At 30.8% G+C, this 22,271-nt stretch overlaps 2 protein-coding genes across 4 annotated transcripts; one reads left to right on the top strand and one right to left on the bottom strand.

Moving 5' to 3' along the window:
• Window positions 1–2,856: 2,856 nt before the first annotated feature.
• On the bottom strand, window positions 2,857–5,188 carry LOC148225970 (uncharacterized). 3 transcript variants are annotated; one of them, XM_088204728.1, is made up of 5 exons: window positions 5,011–5,188; window positions 4,185–4,249; window positions 4,037–4,118; window positions 3,883–3,977; window positions 2,857–3,818 (listed from the first exon to the last, which is right to left on the bottom strand). In XM_088204728.1, exons 1-5 carry the CDS (start codon window positions 5,036–5,038, stop codon window positions 3,075–3,077), a joined length of 1,014 nt encoding a protein of 337 aa, XP_088060854.1. In that variant the 5' UTR covers window positions 5,039–5,188; the 3' UTR covers window positions 2,857–3,074. The 3 variants fall into 3 exon arrangements, with proteins under 3 accessions (XP_088060854.1, XP_088060856.1, XP_088060857.1); XM_088204730.1 differs by having other exon boundaries at window positions 3,730–3,977; XM_088204731.1 differs by lacking the exon at window positions 2,857–3,818 and having other exon boundaries at window positions 3,883–4,118.
• A 2,741-nt stretch (window positions 5,189–7,929) lies between these two features.
• Window positions 7,930–21,554, top strand: LOC148225969 (uncharacterized). The gene is made up of 19 exons (XM_088204574.1): window positions 7,930–7,974; window positions 8,857–10,206; window positions 10,278–10,467; window positions 11,894–11,987; window positions 12,951–13,009; window positions 13,068–13,128; window positions 14,132–14,196; window positions 14,266–14,326; window positions 14,411–14,487; window positions 14,546–14,606; window positions 14,668–15,487; window positions 15,786–15,898; window positions 17,789–17,799; window positions 17,863–17,866; window positions 19,091–19,155; window positions 19,221–19,281; window positions 19,479–19,525; window positions 19,587–19,647; window positions 20,545–21,554. Exons 2-19 carry the CDS (start codon window positions 8,861–8,863, stop codon window positions 21,474–21,476), a joined length of 4,128 nt encoding a protein of 1,375 aa, XP_088060700.1. The 5' UTR covers window positions 7,930–7,974; window positions 8,857–8,860; the 3' UTR covers window positions 21,477–21,554.
• The last annotated feature ends 717 nt before the right edge of the window (window positions 21,555–22,271 follow it).

The raw sequence follows: 22,271 nt of genomic DNA, 5'->3' as shown, positions 1-22,271 counted from the left end.
TGAAAATATTACTTAAATATTTCACCACTGTGAAAGCGCCTATTACGTCACTATGACGTCAACGCCGACGATATTCCGGGTTCTGACGATTCTTAGTAATCGAAGAATGGTGTTGTTTCGAATATGACATTGAGTGAAAGCGAGAGAAAATTATTTATTCTTTCGTTCCGATCTAAATCACATCAGGAAATCTTTAAGGTTCTAATCCCAGTCCATTAATGTTTGTTCTATTAATAATTGACAATGGTCAAGTTATTCGTAATTTCGTCAATGACCTTTAAGTATTTCTTATAATAGATTCCATTGAGGATTATAAAAAACTTCAATTTGATGTTGAAAATCTGTGTGTGGTCATCCATTAATAGATTACCACAGTAGAACAGCAACAAAATGTCATTTCATGACCTATTCTAGAGCAGCAACACCACCTAAATTTGATTATAAAATGGACAACAATGTGCTTCAACGCACAGAAGTGGTAACCGAAGTATCCTATTTCAAATCAGATTATAGAAAACATGCAATAAAGCTTCAAAGATACGTGGACTTTTCTGGGGACGTCATTTGAGAAGGAGCATATGGGGCATTTGCCACCCCTTAAATTTGGTCAGAAAAATGCATGTAATTTAATGAAATACTATGAATTTTAATAAAATCGAAATATAAAAAAACGACCACTGACTGGCCAATTCTTGCTCTCCTCCTGTAAAAAGCTAAAATGACTAGTAGCTAGTAGGTTTGAACGAATTAGGCAAGGCATAGACTAACTGATTAATTAAATTAACACTTAAGAAGAGCAATATAAATAATTTTAGTCACTATGGGAAAAAAATCTAAAAATATATTTCTTACAAATGAGTTTCGACTCTAAAACATATTTTGTATGATTTATGCCAGTAGCTTTAACGAATGGTGAACGGGTTTACTTCAACAAATTTGGCCGTATTTTTTCTCCACTATTATGGTGCATGTTTCATTTTACAGGGTGACTAAATGAATCTATTATAAGGACAAGTATGCCTCTATCTTGAGCAGATTGATGCCATAAAATTTCCTAACCGTGCAAATGGACCTTGATACAGCCCGTTCAAGATATGAACGCTCATCGTCGTAGTATTGGTGAGAGAATATAATAAGGTGACCATGTGAAATTACAAGTGCAATTAATTTTTAATTTTTAATTTTATTTGTTGAGGAAAATGTAAAATCACACTTGCTTACTTATTTTGCTTATTTATATACATATTTAACTCAAAAACATGACAGCACTCACCAAAATATTATTTAAGACGTATACCGATGGCGGCAACTTTGGCGCAAAATAATGAAGGCGAGCGAAAATGGCCCGATTTTATGACCCGTCATAAAATCACTTAATGGACAATTTTTTACAAAAAATACGGTTAACCATCGGATGCGGGTATAAGCGCAGAGACATCTAAAACATAATTTATGGGTTGTACGGAACAGAATTTAAATATTTAATAATATATGTAAACAAAGAATAATAACATCGCGATCGTGTTTGAGCGCGAAATATTATAGTTTTTAATGCAATTTCCAACGCATGGTCACCCTACTTTAAAAACAGCCCTGATTTAGTATTAGTAATGTTCTCATATCGGTGTAAAAAAAATCGTGGAAAACTGTAGATGTGTGCATGCAGGGCCGGCCCGAGGGGCAGGCAGTACAGGCGATCGCCTGGGGCGCTAGATCTTGTGGGGCGCCGTGATACCAAATAAAGGCGCAATATTCACTTAAAATTATCAAACAATATTATTAAAGAATATAATCTGATTTTTTTTTGTATACACTACTGGGTACTCTTTAGATTATTTCACGCGTGAAAAATCGCGAAGAAAATAAAACTACAAATTCTTAAATACCCACAATCGCAAAAAAGAGTATGGTGTCAAATATATGTAATATTAAATTACTTAAATTTGAATTATAGTTTTGCACTCATGTAATGAGTTATTAAAGTATTATTAGGATGGGGGGGGGGGGGCGCAAATTTAGTTTTTGCCTGGGGCGCTAAATAGCCTAGGGCCGGCCCTGTTTGCATGAATACGTACACGCACCCTTATTTACAATACAACGACGATGAGCGTTAGCATCTTGGACAGCCTATACGTTATGACTAGGGATTCCAATCCCGGGATTGGAATCCCTAGTCCCTAATCCCAGTCCCGGGATTATAAAACATAATCCCGAATTTTTCGGATTGATTGATTTATCAAGCACAATCGAATTATTATTGATAACATCGTTATATTTCGTGTACAAACTTGCACGTGTCATCTGTGAATCTTTGAGGCTGTGAGTCTGAACGTGCTTTTTCAGCAGCAGGCTGCTTAGAAACCAAAATCAGATCAAGGCTAAATGATAAAACACTTGATGCTTTGATGTTACTTCGTGAGTTTTATTCAAAATAATATTTTCTATTAATTGTGTCTATGAATGTACATATGTACATACATTGTCAAAAGTTCATTTTTTTCTTTTCAAATAAATATATAAGATCTTCCCTTTTTTATTTTTATTATATTATTTTCTATTTTAAGCCCAAGACTAAAATTATACTTACTTTATACATTGTACGTTATAAAAAACAGATGTAAAAATATATTGTATTATTTATTTTAAATTATTTTTATCGATAAAATAACATGAAAGTTATCCCGGGACTGGTCCCGGGATCCCGGGATCGACTAATTGCAATACCGAAATCCTGGGATCAAAATTTTGGCCCGGAATTGGAATCCCTAATTATGACATATTGTCACAACAGAGCAGCAAGGCAAAAAGTATGAACATGCGTTAGCCAGAGGAATGGCTGGGGAGGGGGCAAACGTCATGATCAAAGATGTACGTTACTCTGGCTTGAGCAAGCTAACGAAGTCGAGGGATTTGGATTCTCATTTGGTGATATCAGGTCTCAAATATTATAGAATATTGAATTTAATATAAATTGTTTTATTACAACTTACAAATACACACATGTTACTATGGGTTTTATATAACTTAAAATACTGTTTTTTTTTCATATAGAATGCTGTCCGCAAAATTACAACTCAAATTACTTCACAATGAATTTTCATATGAAGTTTAAAACTACCGTTTGTTTTGAACGTTTTTTCACATTTTTTACATTTAAATTCACGGGCATCGCTATGCATTATCATATGATTTGAAATGTTGCACTTTTTTTTGAACGTTCTTCCACATTTATCACATTCAAAATCATGAGGTTTTGCATGAGTGCGCAAATGTCGTAAAACTGACATTTTGGAATTAAATGCTTTCCTGCATTTTTCACATTCAAAGACACAAACATCTCTATGAGTTTTCATATGTTTTGTAAATTTGCTTTTTATATTGAATAGTGTTCCACATTTATCGCATTGAAAAGCTTTGCTATGAATTTGCATATGCCTTGAAATATGCCCTTTTTGTTTTAATGCTTTTCCACATATTTTACATCTAAAGTCACGAGGTTCACAATGAATTTTCATATGATTTTTAAAGTTACCCATTTGTTTGAGTACTTTTCCACATATTCCGCATTTTAAGTTACGAAGTTTAGCATGAATGCGCACATGTTTTATGAATGCTAACCTAACATTGAATACTTTTCCACAATGTTCACATTCAAAAACTGGTACTACTCTATGAATTTTTGTATTGAATGCTTTTTCACATGCTAAAGCTTTGTAATGAATTTTCATATGCCTCGCAATTTTACGTCTTTTATCAAAAACTTTTCCACAGTTTTCACATTCAAATTTGTGAAAATAATATTTTTGTTTTTTTTCTTTCTAAAATGTAAATTATTTATGTTAGATAATTTGGAAACAAATTGGAAACGTATTTCATAATTACTTTTGTTGCCACTTTATCATTTGAAATTTGCTGTGATGAAATTTCCACATCTTTCTCATTCATTTTCAGTATAATATCTTTAACATCAGTCATTTCTGAAATCATATAAAAATTGTTAATTGATATTTATTAAAATCATATAAATGTGTCTAACCTATTTCAAACATGTCGCTCAAGTCTTTAAATGTATCTTCATTATTGTCATTGTAATTTTCTTCATTGTGTTGATCGATATACTAGAAAAAAACAAATGTTTTCTAAAAGTTACACACGAAGCAACTTCATAATTACATTGCAATTACCTCAACTTTACATTCAACTGTGTCAACATAATAAAATGTTTCTTCGTCATTTTCAATATCAGATTCTGCAAGAATGAATTTAAATATTTACAATTATTTTTTGTACTTTTTGTAAAATGAATGTTCTAAAAAAAATTATCTATCTATTTATATACATCAAGTCACAAGGAAACTCCGCTTAGTTTTCGGCTATTATCTTAAAAATGTTTCCGAATTGCATGGATACAACGATTTTGGTCACTGAAAGGCAAAATAGCGGCATACATATACATTTCAAGAGAACACATGTAACAAGCTTAAAATGACCAACTTGAGTTGTTTGTCTCGTATCATATTAAATCTTTTTTGGACTGGATATGTAACTTTTTCAACTTTCTAGCAGTGGTGCATAACATGATTATTAGATAAGGTAACAAGATGTCCTCAAATTTGTTGCCCTTTTATCTTCGAACAAAAATTTCAGAGTTGATTGTTTTATATAGCTCTCGAAGCATCACTAAACAAACAAAAAGAACTCCAAAATGATATTGTTTTAATGTCCGTATATATTTTCAAAATCTGGTCACCTTGTGCGCTTTTATAAGATTAAATATTGTGTATCTATTCTAACGAGAATTTGAGAATAGCCTTATTTTATTTGTTACTCACATTTCAACATAAAACTCATGGTCACTTTAAACATGTTTCAAAATGTATTTTAAAATTTCGATATACATAGAAAACTATGTATATTGAATTATTGTCAAATAACAATTTCAAAGGATTAAAGCGCATTGAGTCTACGCGAAAACACGATTAAAAAGAATCAAATGGGTAGAAATAATACCTTTCTTGAAAAATTGCGACGGCACCATTGTAACCTTACGTCCAAAGACGTCGAACGTTTGTTTTTGGTCTTAATTTCAAATAATTTTGCGCAAGTGTGAAAATCAGGGAATTTTTTTTTTAATAAAGTTTTCATGAATTTGACTTACGTCTGGTCTACACGTTTTATCGTCAGTCTTGCGTGATTATGTCTGATTTGTCAAAAAAAACGTTACGTGTGTGTTATATATTCGGATTTATAATATTATATAATTTAATATGATTGAGACGCAATTATTTTGCTGCGACGTAAATTATTAATCGCAAGAATCGAGTTATATGAACGTTTGTTTATAGTGAAGCATTCAGAACAAACATAGGATTGATTTTTATATCACCCGTTTGAATCGATAATGTACTTGATACCGAAAACAATACCTTGCTGTTATCAATTGAGACTCGTCACAAAGGAAATGCGTGACATGTTAAATATATATATGTATATATACAGGAAATAAATAATGAGACATTTTTCAAGTCGTTCGTCCAATCGATTCCTTCTTTCGGTCCTTAACATGTGAACGGTAAATTTAAGGTTTTGCATGAACTAAATGAAATTGGACAAACTCGCAAAAAACTGATGCGCTGGAGCTTTATGTACATTAGTGTACGCCACAGCTTACAATTTATACACACATACATTCGCGCGTGTTAGAGCCGAGTCACAAGAAGAAAGTCGCAGGAAAATACGATTGTGTGTTGTTTTTGTGTCTATCTGCGCTGCAATTATGATTATTATCGGGAAACTGCCAAGTATCGGTATACTTTGGCGAGTTTAGCAGAGGTCGATAGCAATAGTACACGTATGATATAGTATTTAAAAAATACAATTAAAAACATTTCAAAAATTAATAAAATATTTTTTTATTATATTGTAACACAAATTATATACATATAATTGATATAAATTTACATACACAAAAAATATATTCACAGAAAATTAACATAGAAAATATAAATATTTTTAAATATAATTAATTACATTTAAAAAATAAAAATGCAAAATAAAATCACGGCTTAGTTGGAAGTAAAAATACTATTTTTTTAAGTCATATATTTATGAAAATCCACAAAAATATATTAAACAAATAATTGTAGCTTGTCGTGGGTAGTAGCTTCGATATTTTCGATTGCGTTAGTTGATGATTTGTGAAGAATGTTTGTACAGCTAACTGTACACAGTGGCTCTTATGAATAACTCCTTTTGGAAGGTGTCAATACTTGCCCTTGAGCGCGTGTCCTCGAGGTGATTGCTCGTACAGGAAGCGAGGTGTAAGTCCGAGGTCGAAGGAGTCCGTTAAGCGAAGAGATAGACCGAAGTCGAAGGTGACCTCACCTACAACATTTGGCGGACCTAGACTCAAACACCATCTCCCACAAACACAAACGTCCACAAGCTATCCTAACCCGGCAAATACCAATCACAACCCCACCCATTACCTCAAATTTAGTTAAAACCACAACTTTTATTTAACAATCATCAATAATCAAACGGCCAAAAAACATCAGAATCGAGGATCAAGGTACCTCAGATTCGTGTCTGATGCATAGTAGTTCCTACACAATTAACTTTCTTTTGTACAGAAGCAATCAATATTCTCTTCACACATCAGATGCATTATTCTATCATTAATAACTAGTTTGTCAATCCAAATCATAATCCTAGGCACAATTTGAAGGCCAAATAATCGACTTTTTTTAATCTATTGATTAATTGCCTTTCACTGTCAAATGAAAGAGTTTTTTTAATGCGCCGTGAAACTGTAGAAGCCGAAAGGCAAGACAAGAAAATTGTTGTGTTCAAGAAGGTTCGCTAAAACCTACATCGATATCGTCTAAAATTGAAGGTGTTACTTAATCCCATTCGGTATGATACTTGATACTTAGCGGTTCTATTCGAAAGGATATATGAGATTCAATTATATTTAAATTATTCCTAATTGTAATAGATTCTTGTTGCTTAAAGAAATCAATGTCTTCCTTTGCCAGTCCAGGATGAATTAGTTGAGAACATTCGATAACAATTGACACATTTAATAAGGAATATTCTATCACGTATGATATTGTTATATTCATATTTAATAAAAGCTGAATTATATCTTAAAATTATTAAAAAAAAAATTTAGCTAATAAGAAAAAAATAATTCAGGCAAATAACATAATGTCAAACAAACATCCTTTGGGCAGTTTTCTTTAACAGGGCATTGGCATTCTTTTTGTGAATGCATTGTTTATCTTGGAAAATAACATTCCTAAAATTATTGTAATTTTTTGCCCGCACGGCTTATATTTATTTTTTAATTATTGCAGATACTACTCAAAATCTATATGTATTATCTGCTTAAATTGTTTTCATTACTTCTGTCGCTTTTTGGCGACGGAAGATGACGGGTGGCAATTGAATACAGATTGAGCCGCTGCAGTAGTATCTTATTGACGATTTGAAGTTACATGTTTATTATTTATATAGAGTGAATGGTGCGCGGGGCCCGCCAGAGTCACCAAGAGAAGAGGTCCGTCACGCCAGTGTTACCAGAGTGCCGCCAAGTTTTGACCATTATAAAATCTAAATAAAAGTATATTTAAATAGGCCCCCTACAGCTTTATTGATTATTTGTTTTAGCAAAATTTTAGAACGTTATGGCTGCATGATTTTTATAGTAATCTTTCCTTGCAAACTACTATATATTTTATATTAAGGGTATATTTATTTTCTGTTACACAATATAAGTAATAAATAATTTTATTTTATTTTAAATTTATAATAAAATTATGTAAGATTTATTTATTTATATTTTTCTTGAAAAGTTTTTAATTTTGCTCTTATATTGTAAGATGTATTTCAGTTGGCGCATTAACAACAACAGCACATACTGGCAATACTGAAGCGCAGCGTTTTGACAGCTGACTTGTGTTTTCAACAACGGTCCGTCGGTCGATCTTTTTTCATTATATAACTATCTAATTTAACCATTAATAATTTTTCGTAAAACTGTCATTATTCATACAGTAAAACCTACACGTTTTTCTGTGTAAATTCTGTCAGTTTAACGATATATATTTAAAATTTCGAGCTGAGCATGAGTTCAAAGCTCTTTATTTTTATTTTAATAAAATTTTGGAAAATCGTTTTTTCATTTTATACAATTTTTTCATTATATTTGAAAGTGCATTAACCCGTTGAATAGTTAGTTAATTTATACACATTTGTTAATTTTACGTATTTATTTCTGTTGTTATATTTATATAAGATTATTTTATGTTGCATTTATAGTAAATTAGTTTTATTGTGTAAAATTATTTTAACACTTTTCTATTATTAAATATCGTTAATTTATCTTACATACTTTTAAATATTATTTGGTGTTTGGGGTAATCTTTTGCATCAATTCAGAGGCTCCCAATATTTTTTTATAAAAACAATATAAAATATTTATTTCGTACTCTATAATTTATTGCTATTATTTTCTATAGAAATAATTTACATTAAACAAATTGAAAATTTTTTTATATAATTACAATGTTTTTTATTTACGATTTCTTTGGTTATATATGTATGTAAATATGTAACTATCTGGGGTACCGCAAAATAGTGAAAGATCTACTACTGTACATGTACGTCATAGGGTTAAGAAGCACTTTTATTCTAATTTTCTATAGTATATTTATTTAGTTAACTGTTGATGTTTTTTTTGATTAATAGATGAAAGGTGTGTTAAACTTTCTATTTCTCAATCTAAAATCCTTTTAAACTAATGCAATGCGAATATCTAAAAATAAATATTCAGCGTATTTTATTAATTTTTAGTCGCATGGAGTGGGACATTATAGTGACCCCAGGCGTAGGCCCTATGGGGGCGCCTGTTATGACCTCGGTGGGCATGTGCCGAACGTGCATGGCCGAGTCGAGCGACCTCCAGTACATATTCTTCGGTACCAACAAAATCATGGAGAAGACGCTGCCGGAGCTCATCGAACACGTCGCCCAGATCAAAGTCGACGAGAGCGACGGCCTTCCACATTACGTCTGCGAAGCTTGTATCAACCTAGCAAAGTCAGCTTTAGGCTTCAAAGAACAATGCCGGCGGAGTGAATCTTTGTTTAAATCTAGACTGAATTGCTATAAAGAAAAGTCATCTATTACCATCAAAATTGAACAATGTGCGGATGAAAAACAAAGTGAAAACTCCGACATATATGGTCCATATCAATGTGGCATTTGTACTGAAAGGTTTCCATTTAGCAACCAGTTAGTTGAACACGTTAAAAATTATCATCCAGAATACGTGGCAGTTTCCAATGGCGTAAAAACTTTTTCAGCTGAAAATCTCACTTGCAAAATATGTAACAAGAATTTTACTGAAAAAATAAAACTGCTGTCTCATATCGAAAGATGTAGAGTCAAAGATCAACTCTTTGATAACGATGCTAGCTCTAATAATTGTCTGAATATCAACTACAGTCAAGAAGACTCGGAAACTGATAACGAAAATGAATTTTTAAAGCCGAAGGAGATTAAGTCTGAACCGGAAGAAAGCATAATCGATGACTGTGAAAATACTAACTCAGTCGATCAGTTTTCTTTAAATGGCGAGTCATTGTACTTTCAAAGCAAAAGTGACGTTCTAACGGATTCCAGTGATAAGCGATTCGCGTGCAACGTTTGTCCGAAATCTTTCGCTAGACAAGACACTTTGAAATTGCACATATTGGACCACAAAGATGTGAAAAAGCATCAGTGTAACTATTGCGAAAAGGGATTCAATGTTTTGTCCACGCTCAAAGATCATGTCAGGACGCACACTGGAGAAAAGCCGTTTCTTTGCTCGACGTGCGGCAAAGGCTTCAGTCAGAATACAAATTTGAAAGAACATCTCCGACGCCATCAAGGATTAAAGCCGTTTAAATGCGCTCGCTGCGATCAGACGTTTGTCTCCAAGGGCGAATTGGACGCTCACACTCGCAAGCACAACGGCGCTCATCCGTACGTGTGCGATATTTGCAGCGGTGGCTTTACCACCTCCAGCTCGTTGGCGAAGCACAAGCGAATACACACTGGAGAGAAACCCTACCAGTGCGACTTCTGTCCTATGCGGTTCACTGCTCTCGGAACGCTCAAGAACCACCGCAGAATACACACCGGAGAAAAACCGTACAAGTATGTTATCAGTAAAGGAATAATAAAATTACTTAGTAGTATAGATTTAAAAGATTATTTTTATTTTTTAGATGCGAGTATTGCGAAAAAGCTTTTGCGCAAAAAAACGATTTAGTGACGCACACACGAACACACACTGGAGAAAGACCTTACGTGTGTACTATTTGCGGAAACGCTTTCAAACAAAATTCTGCATTGAAAACTCATTTCAAAATTCACAACAAAATACCAGAGAACCATATGAAACTTAAAAATAAGTCTTAACCTATTGAGTCACGGATGATTATCATTAAAATTAATTTAATTTTTGTAAATAGGACTTTCGTGAAAGTAATTATAATATAAATGATTTCTGTTACATATGCATTTGTATATGCATATACATATGTATGTATTATTTTTATTTCATGTGTAACTTATTTTTTTGTATGAATCGTGAAAGTAAGATATTACTACTTTAATATGAAAATATATAAACATGATGAAAATTTTGTTTTTGCCTCGTTATTTTTAGTGAAACGTCTAGGAGAAATTATGCATTTTCAAGCAACTGAAAATTATTTGCTGTGAATACACAAGAATAGAGAAATGTTTCAATGATTTTATTCTTCAAACTTTATTAAATGGTGTATTTATTACAACTTATTGATAATAAGCTTACCATACGTCCTGGTTTTCATTCATCGGTCCCGGTTTTGCAAAATTTCCGAGATGACGATCTTTTTATATATTCTTAGTTCTCACCAGCATCCCGCATTCTAACCTAGAATATCTCAGCACATCAAAATGCAAAAAATTTCAAAATTACGTTTTTTTAGCTGTCATAAATATGGTAAAATAAAGAAAATCATCTACATATTGTTCTTTAGATGTCGTGTTTCCCACTATAAAATGTCTTAATTTTTACGCACCCATGCTATACCGCTTTGTCAGAGAATTTCGCAAAAGAGAGATGGATGAGTATATCCCTTTTTCTCTGGCACGGATTCGCTTGTACGTGTGCGAGTGAGATGCACAAGTGGTACGGCAAGATGCTTCACGCTCTGACGTACGTATCAGACGGCGTTTCAATCGTGCGTCAGTATTTGTTTGCCTGCCGTTGGGACAGTTACTTCAAAGCGTAGAATATTCCTGCGCTTTTCAATTAATTTTAATATTAACTGACTTAAATAATAATTTTAATATTAACTGACTATAGTTTAAATAATATTTACTGTGATGGCCGTAAGATATAATGATTCCGATGAATCGGATTTTAAATTTGAAGGCGTAGAATTTCTCTCGGATAACGAAGACGTAATTTTAATGTTAGACTCGGAATCAGTGTATTTTTCAGTCTATCTGCCATCCTACTAGTTTTTAATATAAATAAATGTATTATTTGTAAATCTGGCAAACAATCAACTTTATTCTCCGTCTGAATAATTAAAATAAAATGATATATTTGTTTTGTACACAATATTATTTTTGGTTTATGGCAAAAAAATAATTAATGGAAATTAAAATTTGTAACCTAAAATATGTTATTTCCTTGTTACAATTATTCTTAGAAAACCTATTTCATTGTCAGCTAGATTTTCAATTAGTAAATATTACGCATCTATTTTTTTTCAATTAAAACTATTTTATATTTATATATTTTAAATCTCTATTTTTAGAATTTGTATCGATTTTATCATGCTCATAGTTATATCGGTTAAAACCAAAAACTCCGTGTGCAAGTGACAGCTTCTGTTGGCGTACAGTCACTATAATGTCACTTCCGACTAGTTTCAAAACAGGTATCAATATAATAATAATTTAATTTTTTTAAATTGTTTATTTACATATGTATCTACGCTGCAGTGTCCAATTTATGCGTTTTTGTAAAAAAATATAATTAATTTACATCTTTTTATTGTAGTAAAGACAAAGAGACTATTTATAATTGATATAATTTACCTATTTATTTATTATAAATTTTATGATTATAACTTGACAGGCTTCCCCAATGCGTCATGTTGGCATTTATAAATAGTTTTTTTTACATAACATAATAAGTAATTAATATACGTCAGCTTAAATACATACACACATATATTATTATTATTACAAATACAATCATATATCTCAGTATTTATGTGAGTTTATGAGGACATGATAATTGTCATAATTTTAATTATATGGACATGAAACTTATTCTAAAAATAGATCTTGTAAATATATCGATTAAGTTTGTTAGGCAGTCTAATACGCCATCTTATTTCAAAATGCAGACTTTGTAACATTAAAAAAATTGTTACTCCGTTAAAACACGCGAAGAAAAAAAGAGGTCAAAATCATTTTATATTAAAAATTCAATATGTAGCAAAACGATTCATTTTTGTGAAATATCCGCCATCTTGTTTAAAAATAATCTTAGAGATAAATTTTAATAAAATATAATGTAAAGAGATCAAAAATGTTTATTAATATAAATTAAAAACATACTTTATTAAATTGCTACAATATTACTTCGCTAAAAAAGTAGGTTAATTTTTTTATTTTATTTTTTATTGTATTATAGATATTAAAATAATACAAAATTTTAAAATAAAAACTTTTTTTACACACTTATTTAGAAAAATTTCCCTGATTCTTTGCTGGATGTAATTTTTGTGATCATTATACCTAATATCTAAACTAATAAAAATGTTAAGCCCATCTGAGAAGAATCTAAATGGTTTCTTAGAATCTTAATCTATAGAAGAGATTTATTTTTTCAGAACCTGTATTTGAAAATGATGATGAGACATTGCATTCCTTCAACTTGATACAAGTCAAGGTAATTAAAATTACTATGTATTTTAAATGCAAATATTTAAAGTATATTTTTGTATTAGGTTGAGCAAGATAACCTTGAGCAATATGGCATAGATGAAGATCACAATATGACTGGATTAGGTATAAAATTATATACATAGTATTTTTTTATGAATAATTTTTACTTTTTTACACACCTTGTATTGCTTATGTTTTTGTTTTTTAAATTCAATGTTAAAATATTGCTTAACTAGTGGGTGAAATACACATATATACACTCAAACAAATAGGAAGGCTTGGAAGAATCTACTGTAACATACATATATTCTAAAAAATTACAATTTTCCAGTTAGGGATTCCAATCCCGGGATCCCGGATCCCGGGATCCCGGGATCCCGAACGATTTTCAATACCCGATGAGTCCCGGGATTATAAAACATAATCCCGAATTTTTTGGATTGATTGATTTATCAAGCACAATCGAATTATTATTGACAAAATCGTTATATTTCGTATACAAACTTGCGCGAGTTGCACGTGTCATCTGTGAATCTTTGAGGCTGTGAGTCTGAACGTGCTTTTTCAGCTGCAGGCTGCTTAGGAACCAAAATCAGATCAAGGCTAAATGATGAAACGCTTGATGCTTTGATGTTACTTCGTGAGTTTCTTCCAAAATAATGTTTTCCATTAATTGTGTCTATGAATGTACATATGTACATACATTGTCAAAAGTTTATTTTTTATCTTCTCAAATAAATAAATAAGACCTTCCTTTTTTTATTTTTATTATATTATTTTCTATTTTAAGTCCAGGACTAAAATTATACGTACTTTATAAATTTTACGTTATAAAAAACGGATGTAAAACAATATTGTATTATTAATTTTAAATTATTTTTATCGATAAAATAACATGAAAATTATCCCGGGACTAGTCCCGGGATCCCGGGATCGACTAATTGCAATACCGAAATCCCGGGATCAAAATTTCGGCTCGGGATTGGAATCCCTATTTCCAGTGGTTTCCGATCATCCTTTTATTTATTTTTCAATTTAGAGATGGCTTAGAAACAAACCATTAATATTTTTACTGGCTATTATTATGTATGAAACTCCATAATAATGTAAGAATTTATCCTTCTAGAACCGGACATTGAATATAAGAATAAATTATTTCATTCTGTTCAAACAATAGAATGTAAAATCGAGGTAAGCATAATATATACCATAATGATACGTTCAAGTACTAAAAATTTGAGTTTCTGCTTACTTTTTCAGTATGAACCTGATACCACTGAAGAGTATAATGTAGATAAAATGGACGATAAGTTTGAATTAGGTTAAAAATATATTATATACGTATTTTATTTATTCACCTTTACCACTGAGTTTCATTTGATATATATTTATAATCTTTTTGTAGATCCAGGTGTTCAAAACCTGGATGAAAACGAAGATGAAACATTTAATTACGTCAATCCAATAGAATGTCAAGTCAAGGTAGACGAAATTGCTTTCTTTCCCAAGTACAAATATTAAATATATTTTTTTCTTCTAGGTCGAACATGATATCACCGAAAAAGATAATATAGATGTAATGGATAATTACATTGAAACAGGTAATATTTTATTTGTATCTATTTTATTACCTATTAATTATCAATGAATATATAATTTCAGAAGCGCATGATATTAAGGATATACTTACTTCAAATACTGAGTATGAAAATAATACGAAACAGGGATTCATAAACGAAACAAAGCTTTATAACGATACCTTTGATTATGGAATTGGCGGAAGCAATAGAATAAATAGCGGTTCCGGGCACGTAGAATGCAGCAAATGTAAAAAAAAGTTTAAAACCACATCTTACCTTTTACAACATATGAATTCTGTAAGAGGAAGTAACGATTTATGTAAATTTGATTGTGAAAAATGTGGAAAGGTATTTAAGAATAGATCTAAACTTGAAAGACATGCATATATTCACAGCGATACCTACAATTTTAATTGTAGCAAATGCGGAAAAGCATTTAAAACCAAAAATTCTCTCTCGCTTCATGTGAAAATTCACACCGTTTCTCAAAACTTTGAATGCCACAATTGTGGTAAAACTTTCAAAATAAAGTTATATCTCATAGCACATATGAAAATTCATAGCGACACTTGTGAATATAAATGTAGTGTATGTGGAAAATCATTCAAATGTAGATCTACACTTACAAGACATAAGCGTCTTCATAATAGTAATTATAAATTTGAGTGCGGTAAATGTGATAAACTATTTATTTCTCAGTCAGTACTCGCACAGCATATGAATGTTCACAGTGTTCTTTATAATTTTAAATGTAACATCTGTACATCAGTTTTCAAGAATAGAGCATCACTTCAAAGACATATGCGTGTTCATAGTTATTTGGAATGTTTGAAGTGCGACAAGAAATTCAAAACCCAAGATCACCTCACCCTTCACATGAATACGCATAAGGACCCTTCTATGTAATTTCATTGATTGTAAAAAATGTGAAAAATTTATTAGAATATATTTTACAACATAATATAATTGTTATAAATAAAATTGTGTAAAGTAATCGTCCATTAATATATTAGTAAATAATATTTATATAAATAAAATTATTAATATATTTATTTGTATTTTTTATCTAAATAACTTATTAACACGTTTAATACCGTCTGCCCAAATGTGCGTTTTGTCATTTCAAATTTATACAAAAAAAAAACAATTCAACCGGATATTTACTGTAACTTGTTACTAATATTATGTATACAAAAATAGAAAAGTAGAATGGATCTATTGTCAGTCGGAATCGATGCAGAGTAGTGAAGTTCTCGCAGTGTATTTGTGGAACCTTAATGTTACAGAAGCCAGCGGTATAAGACTGGGCGGAAGTTTTTCTCTTTGGTTGGTCCAAACAACTAATCAATAACAATATTTTTAGTGGTTTGTGCTATATAAATTACAACCAGTATGCTCCCGGATAGTCCTTTGTAAGCTTTGGTCACTTCGCGATAATGATAAATGATATGTATTAAGATATTGAGTTAGCTAATTGCATATTATTCAATGAGTGTTTCGAAGATCATAAATAAATTGTTAAATATTATTGAAACGCAATGCCGGCCAGCCAGCGAGAGCACGTTTCCCTGCGCGCTTGGGAGAAATACTAATACATCTCCAATAACATACTTAGTATTACAAGGAGTGGAGGATCCGCTCACCCGGCCGTCACGTGCTAGGTGCCCACCCATAAAGGTTGAACTCGTAGGATCTTATTATCGGTAACGGCAGTGGTGCACATAATGAATAACACATAGTTAAACTTCTGTTAAATGTCATTTATGCGAGATATAACAGTTTTTGAAGAGACAAAGATGGTGTTTCAAAAAAAATAGGCCTTGTAAATATATGTTTTGTTATTAAGCAAAGTTTTTAGATACATAAATTTCACAGCGAGCACACATTAAAAAGTTTTGGTTGAACACTTTTGATTTTTTTTGAAGTTTATTATTACATTAGCCCTCTCTTTCCCTATATTTTCACCTACCAAGAAAACAATAATTTTGCTTGATATTTTACATTAAAAAATGTAACGTTCGTTAAAGTGACATTTTAAAAAATATTTATGTACAAGCTTGGCCATATTAATGGGGCACCCCAAATAAATGTGTTATATCTTGAATAATCGTGAAATTATAAATAAAAAAACGATCAAGATTGTTTTAAGTATTTATTTTAGCTTTAATTACAGCTGCAATCCTTTTTGCAATATTTCCAACCAATGACAGTGAACGGTGTTAATTTTCTCCATTCTTTCCCCATGACCCCGCGCTATGTCTACGTGCATCCCTGCTGCACCGGACGTTACTACTGACTTTCTCCCCCCGCACCGGGGCTGCCATCACACCACAGTTGGGCAACCTTTCCTGTTAATAATTTCGCTCATAACTGCTCTATAGCTTTTAGATCTGGTAACTGCGTAGGCCATTCTAAAAACTATTTGACCCAAACCAAACCTTGTTTTTTCGCTAAGTATGGCATAGATAGGGCGTTGTCTTGTTGGAATCGGTAGTAGCGTGGTCGGTGCTTGAAAATATTTTCCTGTAAGAATCCATTAAAGTGGATTCCAACAATAAAATATAAATGCCAAGGTTCCCAGACATTTCACCACACGACATTTAGACACTACGATAATTCACCAGTCTCGCGTCCGCTATTTCACCATGTAAACAACGTTAATCATCAATAAAAATATTACTGCAGCAGCTCAATGTGTCTAATTGCCAGCCGTCACCATTCCGTCGCAAAAAACGCTTATTTATTTTATTATTTCATATAAATTAACCAGCGTAAATATAAATTGTAAATATTAAAAAGAGGGTATTAATCTAAAGTAATGGAATCTTTATTCTTGAATACTATATACTATTATTATTAAATTTATAACTTTTAACTATTATTAATTATATATATTATATTATTTATAAACCAGAGTTTCATTAGAGATGCTTATAACTGATGGATCTTTAAAAACACTATCATCCTCCTCTTCTTTTATATATAATCATAAAAACTAAAAAAAAACTGAAAATGCAATATAAAATAGTTCGTAATGAAAATTAATTAATTTATTTATTAATTTTAAATGATTTACTTCATTACATATAAGGTTACTCCAATGTGCCACGATGTGTAATTTTAAATTGTGTATAATTAAATATAAATGGTAAAATTTTACAAAGAAATACGTATAACTTATGCTTGCAATTATTTTGGTTTAGACCAAAGAAAAGTAATCTGTCTGACAGTTCGTTGGCGTTGAATTATAACAATGTCGTTTTTACATACAATTAAGAAAGGTATCGATTCAAAAATTGATTATAATAATTTATATGAATTATTTATTTATAAATATATTCATTTTATTGCTTATTTCGAGCAACTTTGGAGAAAATATGGTTTATTTTTTTAATAAATTATAATGCCATAAAAATAGAGACAAAACATATTTATTCGATTTAATTTATTATACTTCGGTTTGAACGTAAATCATCACAAAAAACATGAAATCCTCATATGAAATAACTAAAATTAGTCAATATTTTTATTTTGTAGAAAGTTGCAAGTTACAACTTAACTAAAAACGTGTAAGGATCAAAAAATCTTGTTTTTTTTTAATTTTATCAAATAAAAAAATTCAAACTGCTATAGAAAATATGGGTTTTGTAAATTGATACTACATATAGGCTGGTGATAAAAGTATTTTTAAACTGTTATATTATAGATACTTTTTAATTTTTCATAAATGTTTTGTAAATGCAAAAATAAAACTATCTTATCTCCCGTTCACAAATAATGATATAAGATAATTCTAAATAACTAGATGTTCTTGATTTTTAATTTCTTGTTGATCAACCTAACCTTTTGACATGGCGAAAGAGCTAATAAAATATTTCGTAATAAATATATAATTACATGTAAAATATACAGGTTTCGAGACTTTGAATGAAGTGTAACATATAATTTTAATCAATAAGTTTTTCTGATTAGAATATTAGGTACTCATTATTATCTGCTACCACATTATTTAGTTTTATTTTAATCGAGAATATTCCTTCAGTTGTACGATACATTGTTCATGGTGAAGGATATCATATATAAAGTTGATCCAACTTCAGTTTCCAAACATTTAAAAAAAACAATTTTTGTTATTAATCAAACATTAAATGTACTTCATTAATTGTGAATAATAGTATAAATAAAATGGTCACCTCTGTATTTTTCAGTGAAGTTATATTTTCACTATGAAATCCAAATACATTTTTAGTAGATAAATATTTCTAGTAGCGAAAATATAATTAAACTGATAGGCGCTAATATGCGGCTCTAATATGTATATACTAGGTAACCGAGTGTTTCCATTGCGATGCCAACGGCACGGATTTTATTGCTTTTTACGTGGATTTTAAACAGAAACTGAACTTGAACTTGGTCAGAAAAATAATTAGACTGCAGTGGTTTCAATAAAAAAAAAGTTTGTCAGGTAAAGGTTAATATTTAATCGCATATTTTTTCCTTTTTAGAACCAGATCTTGAGCAAGATGACGAAACATTTAAATCTATCGATGAGATAGAATTTGAAATAAAGGTAATTGAAATGAATACATATTAAAACCTTTAAATAATAATAATTAAAATCGTTTTATAAATTAGTATGAACCCGATGGCACTGAAGAATGTAAGACAGACAAAGAAGACAACAATATAGAAATGGGTTAGAAATACATATTGTACATATAAATTGGTGGTGGATTATATACGTATATAGTAAATGAAATGGACAAACAGATTCTCCTGTTTCATTAACTTACCTTTGATTTTATTTTGACCAAAAAATGTAAATGTTATAATTTTGTAAAATAATCCTGAGCCTTTTTTGATAATGAACGTTTTTTATCTTTGTAAAATTAGGTGTTGCAAAAGCAGATTATATCAATTCCGTAGATGGGAAAATCAAGGTAAATGAAACCTCTATTAATTTTAATTACAAATGTTTAAAACATATTTATTTTTACTTAGATAGAACATGAAGGTGTTGAACTATATGATGTAGACAAAATAGATGACGGCATTGAAACAGGTAAATTATTATATTTCAGAAATGAAGGTGATTCCATGTTGAGTTGGCACAATTTTTTTCATCAAAATACTTGATTTGAGACATTAGAAAAAAATAATGACATACTTTATTTTAAATATTTTTATTTCCCTATTGACTTGATACAAACGTCCTATCACAGATCGTCAACCGGACTGCCGATAACTACAATATAGAAGCGTAACCCCGCGACCGCTTCAATATATTTCATAATTTTTAGAAGCAAAAGAAATAATCACACAAGTAAAAAATGTGTATTATCTATTCATAACCTAATATACGACTCGGGCACATTAAACTTTTATAATAAATAATTTTCATTGTGGGGAGTATGTTGAAACTACTAATTATGTACAGCCATTTATTGTAATGTTAACAGCGATCGTTTTTGCAGTCAGTGCCCTAATATAAGGGGTGGGGGAAAGTGTTTATGCAATTTTTATTACATTAAAGGCCTATCCAAACAGAGAGCGAAGCGAAGGCGTGGCGAGGCGTTTTTATTTTGTAATACACCGAGTCCTTCGAGTCTCATTCATAAGATTCAATTATGGAGCCTATGATACTCTCCATAGTCTTCCCGGGTTTTATTTATGTTGTGTACCCAAATTCTTTGCCCTTTTTCTTATTTTTTAATAATAAATTAGTCAAAAATAAAATATTGTCACGCCTTCGCTTCGCCGTGAAAACGCCTCGGAACGCTTCGCGTTCGCTTTCTGTGTGACGAGACTCGAAGGACTCGGTGTATTACAAAATAAAAACGCCTCGCCACGCCTTCGCTTCGCTCTCTGTTTGGATAGGCCTTTAGATGTACATGAATCATAATGGAATTAACTGTACGTTTTATTATACAACATACTAATTATTTATTTATGTTTTTAGAAATGCACGATGTTAAAGATATACTCACTGCAAATAATGAATGTGAAGATAATACAGCAACTTTAATAAGTGAAGAGGGATTTCTTAATGATCCTAACGTTTGTGATGTATGCGGAGAAGCGTTTGTAAATTATCACGAACTTTCTCATCACATGAGTTTCCACAGTAAAGCCACTAACTTGGAGTGTTTCAAATGTAAAAAATCATTCAAATCTATATCTCACCTTTTACAGCACAAGAATTCTGTAAGAGGAAGTAACAATTCGTGCGAATTTAATTGTGAGAAATGCGGTAAAGCGTTTAAGAGTAAATCAAAACTTTTACGACACATGTATATTCATGGTGATTCTTATAATTTCGTTTGCATCACATGCGGAAAAGCATTCAAGACTAAAGGTTCTCTTTTAATTCATATGAATATTCATAGTGATTCTTATAATTTTGAATGCACCGTTTGTGAAAAAGTATTCAAAACTAAAGTGTCACTCACACACCACATGAGGGTTCACAGCGATTCTTTCAATTTTGAGTGTAGCAATTGTAAAAAGTTGTTTAAAAGTAAATATTCTCTTTCGATCCATATGAGAACGCATAGCGCTTCTTTTGACTATCAGTGCGATATATGTGGAAAATCGTTCAAAACCAAGTATTCCATTACGTTCCATATGAGTATTCATAACGATTCTCTCGACTTCAAATGTATCAAATGCGATAAATCGTTCAAAAGGAGACATAATCTTGTGAATCATCTGAAGATTCATAAGGAATCTTATGATTTTGAATGTGCTAAATGTGGTATGACGTTCAATGTTAGATCGGCACTTTTACGACATATGCGAATTCATGGAAATTTGTATAATTTCAAATGTAAATGTGGAAAAGCATTCAATTATAGAGCAGCACTTGTACGACATATGCATGTTCATGATTAGATCATTTTTCATAGTTTTGAATGTGGATGCATATGAAAATATGTCATAATATTTATTATGATATTTCTTGAAGTAAAAGAGGAAAACTTCAACTGTTATTAAAAATATATTTATTATGTTGTACAGTGAAGTAATTTTAAATATATATGTTTTTAATTTTTTATACGTATTTTTCTTATATCTTACCTAATAATTTCCCATTATGACCGACTGTTTAAAATCTTAATAGTATACTTTCTGAATGCCTATAAAAGCAACTGCTTTATTTATTTGAACTTTGTAAGGATGGAGTTTCTTTCTTCTCGACATTATGGCGGGCCCGCACTGGCGTGCAAATCCGCCAGAGTCGCCAAGAGAAGAAGCCAGTCTTGCTCATAATAAAACCTAAATATAAATATGTATAAATGACCCCTTACAATTTAATTAATGTATTTAAATTATAATACACATAATTTGATTAATTTAGTAATAAGAAATTATAAAGAGCTTAACGATACTGGGCAAAAGGACAGTTCTAAAGAGCTTGATCGATATGATCAAATTCTTTTAAAAATTTGATTATTTACCGAGCAGTAAAGTAGTTTTGTAAAATGAATATAAATCTAATTGAAGGCAGAATAGTACGTATAATTTTAATGAATATATGTTACATATAAAATATGGGAAAATATCACTTTTATTTGGGAAAAACTTATAATGTTCCTTAATGTATTTCAAGCATTTTTCGTATCTAAAATACAAGATTAAAAATGTGGCAAACTTTCAACCGGGTTACATGCAGCCTAGTTGAAAGTT

This window comes from Plectrocnemia conspersa, unplaced genomic scaffold (genome assembly GCF_051122295.1).
Source record: "Plectrocnemia conspersa isolate PC_06_02 unplaced genomic scaffold, ASM5112229v1 ptg000014l, whole genome shotgun sequence".
NCBI lineage: Eukaryota > Metazoa > Arthropoda > Insecta > Trichoptera > Polycentropodidae > Plectrocnemia > Plectrocnemia conspersa.
This window is presented reverse-complemented; position numbering and strand designations above follow the sequence as displayed.